The 12,147-nt window shown below is 39.8% G+C and overlaps 1 protein-coding gene across 3 annotated transcripts in view; it reads right to left on the reverse strand.

Annotated features, from left to right (window-relative positions):
* The window catches only part of DYM (dymeclin), a 392,088-nt gene that overhangs the window by 316,503 nt on the left and 63,438 nt on the right, over positions 1–12,147 (reverse strand). For all 3 annotated transcript variants that reach the window (XM_074952350.1, XM_074952349.1, XM_074952351.1), the window contains 3 exons: positions 4,712–4,764; positions 3,639–3,732; positions 1,561–1,694 (listed from right to left, as the gene is read on the reverse strand). In XM_074952350.1, coding sequence (XP_074808451.1) covers positions 1,561–1,694; positions 3,639–3,732; positions 4,712–4,764 — 281 coding nt within the window. The remainder of the gene's footprint in view (positions 1–1,560; positions 1,695–3,638; positions 3,733–4,711; positions 4,765–12,147) is intronic.

The raw sequence follows: 12,147 nt of genomic DNA on the forward strand, positions 1-12,147 counted from the left end.
CCTCTGGTGTGTGCATGCGGGCATGGTGGCCGCATTTGAGAAACACACTCTAACTGGTTTCAATGTGAGGAAGCTGTTCCTAATTTTCGGCTTAAATTCACTTTTCTGTATTTTCTTGTTGAGTCAGACTTTTTTTTTTTTTTTTTTAATAGTTGTATTCCATTATCCATGAGTGAATTTTACCTGCATCATTTATTAATGGCTCTACTGTATCCATAGTGCTGCTCTTTCCCCTTGATATATTATTAAAGCCCTTTATTCCCTTTGGCTGCTCTTTTTTATGAAATTCTGTCTTTTACATATAAAATTGTACATTCCTTTAAAAAAAAATCAAAAAGATGAAAAATATAATACACAGACAATGAGGAGGAATTTCAGATACAACTGCAGGAATAGATTCCAGCAGCTGTGGTCTGAAGGACACACCAGAGTGTCTATCCCTAGAGGTTTCAGAGTAGCAGCCGTGTTAGTCTGTATTCGCAAAAAGAAAAGGAGGACTTGTGGCACCTTGGAGACTAACCAATTTATCTGAGCATAAGCTTTCGTGAGCTACAGCTCACTTCATCGGATGAAGGCTTTCCTTCCAAATCCTAACAAGAATTATTTCTATTTAGCTTATGATCTTGGCAGAGATCATAGCACATCAGCATGGGCAGAGGGGGACTAAGGTTTTGTTGGTGCATTATTTAAAACACTAGGGAGCACAATCATCAGCAGTGGGAATCAAACCCAGGTGTCTTATATAAAAGTCCAAAGCATTGCCATTAAGCCAGCAGGCATCCAGCAGGACACTAGAAATTAGAGATAATGGATCTGAACATTCAGGAGAGATCCCTTACAGGACAACATTTTTGCTTCATATTAGTAATACAAAAGAGGATCAAATACACATTTCTCACAAACATTTAAGGAAAAAGATCTCTAGATGTTAGTGAACTTGATGAGTGGCTGGTTTAAGAAAACCAAATGCTTTCAAATTCCCCCAAATTACTCAACATGCAATTTCCTGAGAGACAATAAAATCATTTTTTCCTACCATGGAAGCACAATATACAGTGCTGATCCTAGGTATATTGCAAACGACTTTCTGGTTCTCACCATCTCCCTGTACTCAACAAGGCAGATGATATTTCTCCCTGATTCTCCTCTTTTTCACCCATCCCTTCTATCCCCCTTTACTAGGCTTGGAACCTAGTTCTCTGATTAGGCAGGTCTTATACCTTGGGGTTGGGCTCATGGAGCACAAATATGGATGATGCTGTCTTCTAATCAGATAGCTTTCATCTGCAATGGGAGCAGAGGTAAGCCCATGCTGAGTGCTTTTGAAAATCCCACCCGACACACTTTCAGGCTCTCCTCAGGTTCAAAGTTTCTCCATCTGGTTTTTCCATGGCTGATGAACACCTCAGTATATAGCATAATTACTTTACTATTTCAAATTTTAAAGTGACATTTGGACTTGAAGCTGAACTGGGTGCTATAGTAATAATAAAAAACATTTTTCAACAAACTCACATCCCAGGGGCATTGCTTGTTTCCATGACAATATTTAATACCTACCATATGAGCCTGGCATTCTCTCCTCATAAGTAAAATGAAGTTGCAGTTCCTCTTCTGACATCTGACATATGAACACTTTTAACAAACAGCAAATAATGAACAATGCATTGTGGGCCTGCCAAATAAAAAGATGGCTAGAAGGGAAACAGAAAAGTAAACAAGAGTCAATAATGTTTTACTTATTAATGTTCAGCAATAGTCATGACCACCTGTGTGTAACAGTGAATGGAAAGGTCTCTGTAGCCCATATGCGGCAAAGGCAAGTCTCAAGTGTGGACACTCAATAGCAAGGAAAATGTATTTAAACAAACGCTTCTTTTCAAGAGGATGCAGCCTTCTTGCTACATATAGTTTAGTACTATTATTAAAAACATCATAGTTACTATTAAGTGCCATTCTCTTCAGGAAATTGACTAGCTACCCTATTATCTTTTTTAATCTCTACATCCCAGAGGTCCCCAATCTGTGGGGCACGCCCCCCTAGGGGGGCATGGAGGAACGTTTGGGAGAGCGTGGCTGTGGTACCAGCCTCAGGCCCTGGCACCTGTGCTCAGGGCACCAGCTGCCAGCTCAGCCCTGGCCAAGGTTCCGCTCCTGCTCCCAGCTATGACCCCAACATCAGCCCCCTTATCCCTGTCCACATCCCTCATTCCCACTCCTGGCTCCAGGGGGAGCAGGGGTGGGGGCACGGACAGGGGAAAGAGGAGGTGCAAGGTAAAAAGTTTGGGGACCCACTCCTACTTACAATTGGGCAGATCTTCTCAAATGAATTGAGACCTCTACAAATATCTCACTCTTTCTGCATGGAAATTTATCCCCAATCTTATCCCTTTACGTGCACAAATATTCCTCAGGTGACACTCGAGGTGGAAGACGCTCAGTGGATTTCAGGAGCAACAGCAGTAAGTCCAGTTACTCTTCACAACTTTGACCCCAGATTTCTAGGCATGAAGGCAATCCAGCAGGGAACTGTTTTATGTCTCTCTGGGTCCCTATGTGCAGCTGCAGGGGGACCCTGTCAACAGCAATATATGCAGCTCCTGCTGAAGCCATGCTGTCAAGGGGCTGAGGGGCCAACACAGAAGCAGCCAAAAGGAGGACTTCTTTCCTCTGGACATAAGACAGATTCTTTCTCAATGGATCCCTAGATTAGAAGAGGAGTTGGCCTCAAAATGTCTGCAAACTCCTCTTCCTTCCCCTGCCAGGAAAGAAGTTTCCAGGAAAAAAAAATTTTTGGAAAGTTTCCTGGAAAACTATACTTCTGAAAGTATAACCTCTTGAAATTTTCATCCCCCACTGGGAGGGAAGAGGATTAGAAAGACAATCTGATCATACAATTTGAAAGCAGTGGAATTTTATATCATTTTCTATTCTGGCCTGGTCAGAGTTTCAAGTATTCTAGAAATAATGCACTGATTTTAAAATAAATTTAGATTAGCTAAAAAGCATTATCAGATGGTTTATAATATGCCTTAAAAAAGCATTTAAGTTGAAAAATAAATGTTTATTTTGCAAAATAAGCAGCCAGTAGCATGGCATCAGAGCCACTGCTACTACAGTTTAAGGGAAACAAAATCCCTAGCGCATCACTTGTTCTCTTAAATTTTATTTATGCTCCAAGGAATTTTGAGTCACAGACTATGAACCTAGCAAAAAGGGGTATTTGCACAGCAGTTTTATTGTCTGTCATGCCCACCCACAGAAAGGAATGGGGCTGCAGTGCCTAGGACTGCAGAGTGGGAAGGGAAGAGATTAATCCAAAGTTACATAAACATATGTTTGTTGCAACATTTAGACCCACTCACACCAGTAAAGCAAATGGAAAATTTCTATTCATCTGTAATGGCACAGCTTTACATATTATGCTCCATTCCCAATGCTTGAAATACACAAGATACTTGTTCCTCTGAAATTAGTTTATCTTTTAAAAACAAAAACAAACTTTAAGAGAACCTGAATTTTCACCATGCCAATTAAGGTATTTATGGAGCAGCCATCATTGCATTACCCAAGCGCTATCAACAAAATGAACATTTAAAACATAAAAGGGAACACCCGGCATTTCACTGCCAACTTACTTTTGACATTCCGCTGAAATTTTTAACTCTTTGGTTCTAGAAAGGAAAACTTTAATCAATGCCCCAAGATTTCCTGTTCGAGGATTGTTCTCAACTAGATGAGGGATTGAAAAGATTAGAGTACATTTGTAATTTAAGTTAGGATAATTAATTCAAACACAGGATATATAGAGTGGGAATTACTCTCCATTGCACATTTTATGTATTTTTTTAAACAAACAAATACACACACAACAAGTCTACTTTTTTAGTTTTTTTTTTTTAAAACAGTCTATAGTTAAAGATGAAAAAAAACCTCCAAGATTCTCCTGTCAATGTTTCTGCTATTACAAGATTGTTCACTACACTACATTTTCCAACCTACATTTAAAACATTCCAAACAACGGACCCACACCGTTTCTTTCAGGGGACTATTCCACACCTCAATAGATCTCACTGTCAGGAAAGTGTGCCTGACTGTGACAATGGCATTTCATTCCTCACCCTTTCTACCATCCCTGGTTCTTCCCTGCATAATCTCTCTCTATCAGCATTGTTATCCTTTCAATATTTTAGAAGTTTCTATAGTGTAAAGAACAGAGTTAACGTTGCAAGTTAAAACTTAAAACATCCAGGGAATCAAATTAAAATTCAGAATGAGAAGCAGAATATGCACTCATCTTCTAATTCAAGTGTCAACTCCACATGACAGGTATCACACACTAGACTCCATCTTTGCCCACTGACACTCTATATATCGTCCACTGATCTTCTACTTCTAAAGGGGCAATGCTTTAAAAATCATTATTTAAAAGAAGTCTGCTCAATTACTAAAATAACTATGCCCAAGTCACTTCCGTCTGTTGGCAACACACAGAATAATGTGACAATGTTACATTTAAGCAACACAGATTAGTAGAATGTGTTTTCATCTTCCACTTGGGAGATAAATATGATTTTAAAAATCTCATTATTGAAATGCACATGAGCAAAATTAAATAAATACAGACATAGAAGTTTACATGAACACTGATTTATCAGAAAAGTTGATAAACACAGAAATATGTGAAGACATCAAAATAATCTCTCTCACCTAAAGACTTGCAGATTGAGATGGTGGCTTCTTCCAACAGCTTTAACTCGGCACTGAAGACGAAGAAAGGAAGCATTTAGTTATATGAGCAATAACAATCCCTGAGCCTATAGAGGCCTGCCGCTTGTAGAATACAATTACTGCATTTAAATAAATTTGTTATAGTGCAGTACTGCAATTCCTATGAGCTTGTAATTTAAAAAAAAACGAGGAGTCCTTGTTGCACCTTAGAGACTAACAAATTTATTTGGGCATAAGCTTTCGTGGGCTAGAACCCACTTCATCAGATGTATGAAGTAAAAGATACAGGAGCAGGTATAAATACATGAAAGGCTGTGGGTTGCTTTACCAAGTGTTAGGTCAGTCTAACGAGATAAATCAATTAACAGCAGGATACCAAGGGAGGAGAAATAACTTTTGAAGTGGTAAGATAGTGGCCCATTACCGACAGTTGACAAGAAGGTATGAGTAACAGTAGGGAGAAATTAGTATTGGGGAAATTAAGTCATCAGCCACACCATCCGGGGCTCGTTCATCTGCACATCTACCAATCTGATATATGCCATCACGTGCCAGCAATGCCCCTCTGCCATGTACACTGGCCAAACCAGAGTCTCTACGCAAAAGAATAAATGGACACAAATCTGACATCAGGAATCATAACATTCAAAAACCAGTAGGAGAACACTTCAATCTCTCTCGTCGCTCAATAACAGACCTCAAAGTGGCAATTCCTCAACAAAAAAAACTTCAAAAACAGACTCCAACGTGAAGCTGAAGAACTGGAATTAATTTGCAAACTAGATACCATCAGATTAGGCCTGAATAAAGACTGGAAGTGGCTGGGTCATTACAAAACCTAAACTTAACTTCCCCAATACTAATTTCTCCCTACTGTTACTCACACCTTCTTGTCAACTGTGTGTAATGGGCCACTCTCTTACCACTTCAAAAGTTATTTCTCCTCCCTTGGTATCCTGCTGTTAATTGATTTATCTCGTTAGACTGACCTAACACTTGGTAAAGCAACCCACAGCCTTTCATGTATTTATACCTGCTCCTGTATCTTTTACTTCATACATCTGATGAAGTGGGTTCTAGCCCACGAAAGATTGTGCCCAAATAAATTTGTTAGTCTAAGGTGCCACAAGGACTCCTCGGTTTTTTTTGCTGATACAGACTAACATGGCTACCACTGAAACCTGTCATTTTAGTTACTCCATTTACCTCATTCATACAGACTGCATGCATTATTTGAAGTAGTGTGGCCATACAATGGACAATTAACATTCATCTCACTTTGACAAACAATTCATATTTAAAGCGGGCAGATAATTTCTATGTCCTAAACTTCACTCGTTCGATGCTTGTTTTGGAATAAGCCCCTGAAAATAAACATAGGTCTACAGTTTCAATTTGTAGAAAAAGTTTTGCTTTTGTACTAGGAATATCGTTGCATCATGTGTAGATATAAAAGGAAGAATGTAACCTTTTTCTAAAACTGAAAGTGCCTCCATAAGCAAACATTTAATTTCAGACTTAGTACTGTAACCCAGTTTCAATAATTATTGCATGTGGTTACAACAAATGCAATTGTAAATCACGTATATATCATGAGGACAGGATTTTTACAAGTTCACTAATTGCCAGATTTCACTGTAAAATCCTTATAAGTAGCTGTTTTGATATAGATATGTAAAGGGGGGATGGCAAGGAAGAGAGAAGGGAACCAAACAATCTTAAAATAATCCCAACTATGTGAAACCTATAAAATACACATACACCACTAGAGGTGCTAAGTTTGTAGGCCTGCAAAGCATTGTACAAATTAACTAATCCTCATATAATCCTTGTGAAGTAAATCAAGTATTTGCATTTTAGAGACAGGAAAAACAGAAACAGTATGTAGGCATCTTGCCCAAGGCCACGTTAAATGGAACGCCTCTATATTGCTTCTATATTAGATATTTAAGGATCTCATCTCCTGCCAATATTACCAAGGAAAGACAAGATTCCTTAACAACAGAATGTAAATTTCCCCTTTTCCAATTTAGTGTTATTAACCTGACAAACTCCATTGAAAAGAACAGATTTAAAAAAATGTATTAAAGCTAATGTTAAAATTATATAATACACAGGTTAAGGAAAGAGCGTTTATACATCTGGGTATAATGCTTACATTATCCAAAAGTACAAATTTTGGTTTAAAAGTCATAAAATACATATAGTACATAATCTGCAGTAACCCAAATTAAGGTTAATAGATTTAATGATACAGTTTAGATATTAGCATCCAAATATTCAGGTACATCACTCATAAAAGGTCATACTGAGAGTAGCTTGTGGAAAGGAAATATAGCAATGAGTGTAGATTGTCCCTCAGTAATTGAGCATTTAGGATAGGTTGTCCCTCAGTAAATACAATCCATCCCAGAAGTATTTCACTATAAAGCCAATAAGGTTTTTTGGGTGGGGAAATGTCTTTTACACTTCCAGGCCCAGCTTGTTTGTTTTAAGAAACCTGGTACAAAGAAACATGCTATGATCAGTAGAAAAGCTGGAGTCTATTGAACTTCCATTTTCAAAACCCCCGGCCTAGGATAACTGCAGTTCAATGAGTTTTCTGACAAGCTGACAGTCTATAGGTAACTGCCTATTATCCCATCAAAAAGAGCTAGATATATTTAACAAGTGCAACTATGAAATGGGATTTTGTTTTTTAAGTTTGTCACCTTCTGAATACAAAGAAGGTAAATATCACAACATGAATTTTCACTAAGCAGCAAGAGACGTTTAGAGGCGGAGCCGAGTCTAGCAAGTAAAGAGGACAGTTAAGAGACTAGATTTCTGCTCCTCGCTCTGTCATCAGCTCACTCAGCTATCCTTGAGCAAGGCACTTATCCTCTCAAGGCCAAATTCATTGCTGGTGTAAGTAAACAATTCTAGTGATCTGAAGCTGTCATCTATAAAATGGGCATAGCAATACAGGAGGGAGCATTGTGGTCAGTCTTTCAGAATGAAATGAGGGTGGCACAAACATCCTAAATGGATTTGGGCCAGGGGAAGGATATCATATCAGCCCAAGGCTGAGAAAAATCTAGAGGGCTTTTGTTTGCTTTACCATAGAGGGGTTGAATAGAAAACTATGCTTTTTCATTCTCTCCTCTTTCTGCCTCTTTTAAGCTTCATCTGTCTTGATGTATCTTTTCATTCTCTCTCCACAGCCCCAAAGGTTTCTACACACTAGTTTCTTCCTACTGCACTATTATTTCTCAGCTCCAGCACACACCCTCACCTAGTTCTCTCGCCTCCGTAGATTCTCTCAATTTTGTTCATTTTTTCCCTTGTGCATTTCCCATACATCTTTGTCCTGCTTGTTTAGAAGGTAAGCAGGCAGACTCCCTCTGCTTATCATCTGAAACACAGGTTACCAAAGGGATGTGAAGGGTGAGCAGGTGAGTAGATCCCAGTATCACCTGCCAATGCAGGTATGTTAGTAGGCCTGGGGAAAGTGAGGATTCAATCCTTACTGTTTTCAAAATGCTTTGAGGTCCCTCGACAGAAAATGTTATGGAAATGGAAAGTATTTATGTTTAAAAGTTATTCAGCTCTCTTTACAATGGGAAATTAGGGGAAAGACCGACTTTAGTGGTTTCAGAAATCACTAAGCATAAACTAACCTCGTTGCCAGTCTCTTTTACAGTCAGAGGTTCCCAAAGACAGGAGTATACTTTCTCTCTGGCAGAAAGTGACTCAAGAGCCTTCTTTAAAGCTCAAATCTCCTCTACTTGTGAGATATTTTGCCCAAGCTGTTTTTGTACATTCCAGTTTGCACGCTCATATAGTAATTATGTATCATCCCACATGTTCTCAATAGAATTCCTCCCTGTAAAACCAAGAGAGGTGCATCCAGAAGCCCAAACCTCTCCAGTGGGTTAAAATATAAAACAGATTAGTTCCTGGGAGGTATGGCTCTCCCACTCACCCTCAAATCACGCAAAAGAACTATAGAAAAATAGGATTTAATGGATTAGCCAAACCAATCACCATACTCCAAGGAGACCTCCAAATTGAGATTCCATAGGAACTGCTATACTGCATGAGATCCATGGTCCATCTAGTCCAGTACTCCAGTCTCTGACAGTGGCCAGATGCAGACGCTTCATAGGAAAATGCAATAACCCTTTACAGTGGAAAGATATGAGATAGTTTGCCCCCATGAAGATCTAATCTTAATCCCTAAAGGTTAGATTTTGTCTTAAACCCTGAAATATGAGGTCTTAAATCCCTTACAAATACTCTTATTTTACCCATTATTTACCCACCTATAACAACTCTGGATATATTCTGGTTATCCATATAAACATCCAATCTTACTGAATTCTTGGCCTCAATAACGTCTTGCAGTAATGAGTTCCATAGTCTAACTATATGTTGACTAAAAGAGTACTTCCTTTCATCTACAAGTTGACAAAGTAAGGCGCATATCTGCAGAAACCTGGGGCCCAAATGCTTCTGTGGAGAGCACCCAGTTCCACAGCTGGGTTGTGTGCAGTGACAAAAATGAACCCTGGAGAAATCTTTATCACCCAAAAACATCCCCAAACTTCACCTCACTTCACTAAATGCCATAGCATTTAATATGGAAGTATATTTGTGGGAGTAGGAGAGAAAATGGGAGGACAGTGGACAGGAAAGATCCATAGATTGTAAGGCCAGAAGGGACCATTGTGATCATCTAGTCTGACCTTCTGTATAGCACAGATCACAGAACGTCTCCAAAATAATTCCTAATTCACTCCTGATTTAAAATGGTCAGTGATGGAGAATCCACCACGACCCCTGGTAAATTTTTCCCATGGTTAATTACTCTCACCATTAAAAATTTATGCCTAGCTCCAACTTCCAGCCATGGGATCATGCTATACGTTTCTCTGCTAGACTGAAGAGCCTATAATTATACATTTGTTCCCTATGTAGATACTTATGGACTGTAATTGAGTCACCCTTTAACCTTCTCTTTGTTAAGCTAAATAGATTGAGTTCTTTGAGTCTCTCACTATAAAGCATGTTGTGTAATCCTTTAATCATTCTCCTGGCTCTTCTCCGTACTACCTCCAATTTATCAACATCCTTCTTGAAGTGTGACACCAGAACGGGACACAGTAGGCCAGCAGTGGACACATTAATGCCAAGCACAGAGGTAAAATAACCTCTCTATTCCTACTCGAGATTCCTCTGTTTATGAATCCCAAGATTGCATTAGCTCTATTGGCCACCGTGTCACACTCGGAGCTCACGTTCAAAGGATTATCCACCACCGCCCCTAAATCTTTTTCAGAGAGTCACTGCTTCCCAGGATAGAGTCCCCTATCTTATAAGCATAGTCTACATTCTTTGTTCCTAGATGTATAGATTTACATTTACGGGACGATCACAAACAGAAATCCACTCTGTGACGCTTCCCAGGTGTACCCAGGGTTGTGAGGCACCTTGCTACTACCTGCTTTTAGCATGAGGAAGCCTTGTCTGTGCCTGCAATGAGTAGATCCCCAACTCCTCTGGCCACAGAGTATTTCTGAGGTATGTCACTTTCTGTTGACCTACCTTAACTTCAAAACCTTAAGAACATAATTTCCCATATAGATACATAACTCCTTAAATATTATCCATACATACATTTCACAATGACTATGATGACCAGTGGGCTACTGGCTCTCAGAGATCACACTGCCACCCTTCAGTGAACTATTATGCATATATCTGACCCAGGAGATCCTTATAAAACCATATGCACCCACTGTGCCCTCTGCCCACTGGCAGCACACGGTGTCTGGGTCACACACTCCTAGCTAGTAAACATTCATGTACACCTAAGGATAAGCCAAACCCATCTATATCCATCAACTTCAAAAATCATTTCAGAGATTCCTAGTGAAGCCTCTTACATCCTGAAGAGCGCTTCCATGTTCCAAATGGATGATTTACTCTCACTTCCATGTCTCCTCCACCTGCACACACAGACTAGCTGCACATTCTCTTCCTAACAAGATTAAGGTCTCAAATTGCATGACACTCAAGACTACATTCACATCAAATCCAATTCTGCTGTCCACAGGTGTTTCTGCCTTCTTGGGGGCTAAGATGCCAGTGTGGCTTTGACTGCATGAAAAAGGAAGCTCAGTTTCCAGACAGGGGTTTTCTTTGGTCTGTAGGCACCCATTTGGAAATGTTTTACGGGTCCAAAACCCAGGATGTCAAAGAAGGCATCTACAGTCTCTGTGCAGAGGCAGTTAATTCAGAGTCTGAACTGTAGAAATGAGACAACTGTTTTAAGCAGCATTTTTCTAGCAGGTCTGAGAATACAAATACAGTCAAGTCAGTTTAATGTCTGAAGATGAGATATGCTACATAACATATACTAAGTACTTCCAAGCACTCTTTATCTCATCTCAAAGCACTTCAAAGGTGAGGGATTATCACTGTCACCAATTTACAGATGGGGAAACTGAGGCACAGTGAAGTCAAGGATGGTGTCCAAGTTCACCACAAATCAGTGGCAGAGTCTCTGTCCTAGTACCCCTAGTATACAGCCTTCCATAAGCATTAAGTCTTATCATAATCAATTTGCTAAGTCATTTCCCATCCTTACTGAGTATTAGCTTATTGGAAAACACTGGCTATCTGACAAACAAAATCGAAGTAATTAAAGATGCGAAGACCAGGCTGCTAGATCCCTGCACAGATACAAAATTTATATCCATGGATGCAGATATCCGAGAAGCTGCAGGGCTCTAGCGACAATGAGTGAAACCAGCAGGGCCATCGCCTGCAACCAGGCCAGGATCCGCAGCGGTGAAAGCAGCAGCATGTCAGGTTGCCGCTCGCAGGAGCCAGAAAAAAGAAAAGTTTTGCCGACGCAAGCAGCAGTGTGAACGCGGCTTTGTCGGCAGGAGTGCTCTCCTGCTGACAAAGTTTATGCCGCCTGTAGGGCTGGAAATATTTTGTCAGCAAAAGTGCCAACAAAATACCGCAAAAGAGTATTCACACACGCTGACTTTTAGTGACAAGGCTGTCGACACAGCCTTGTCGCTAAAAGCTGCATGGTGTAGACAAGCCCTTAGTTAGGAGGGGAATAAACCTGGAGCGAATACTTACATTCTTCAAGCGTATGGGAGCCAATGAATAGGGTTTTGGTAAGATCTTCAGTCAAAGGAGTTATTAAAAAGGTTTCCAGTAGTAAAGCCAGTGTTAATGCTCCACGACAGAGTAACTTCACCAGTGAGATGAGCCATCAAATTGAAATTTTTTTTTTTAAATCAGCAGATTATCCTGTGCATTAGACTATTTTGCAGCACAGTGAATTGACTGCATGCATGAGAGAGAAAGCAGTCACCTGGCACAACGTCTAATACTCTGCCTCTACAATTTTAATT

This window comes from Natator depressus, chromosome 5, assembly GCF_965152275.1.
Source record: "Natator depressus isolate rNatDep1 chromosome 5, rNatDep2.hap1, whole genome shotgun sequence".
Taxonomy (NCBI): domain Eukaryota; kingdom Metazoa; phylum Chordata; order Testudines; family Cheloniidae; genus Natator; species Natator depressus.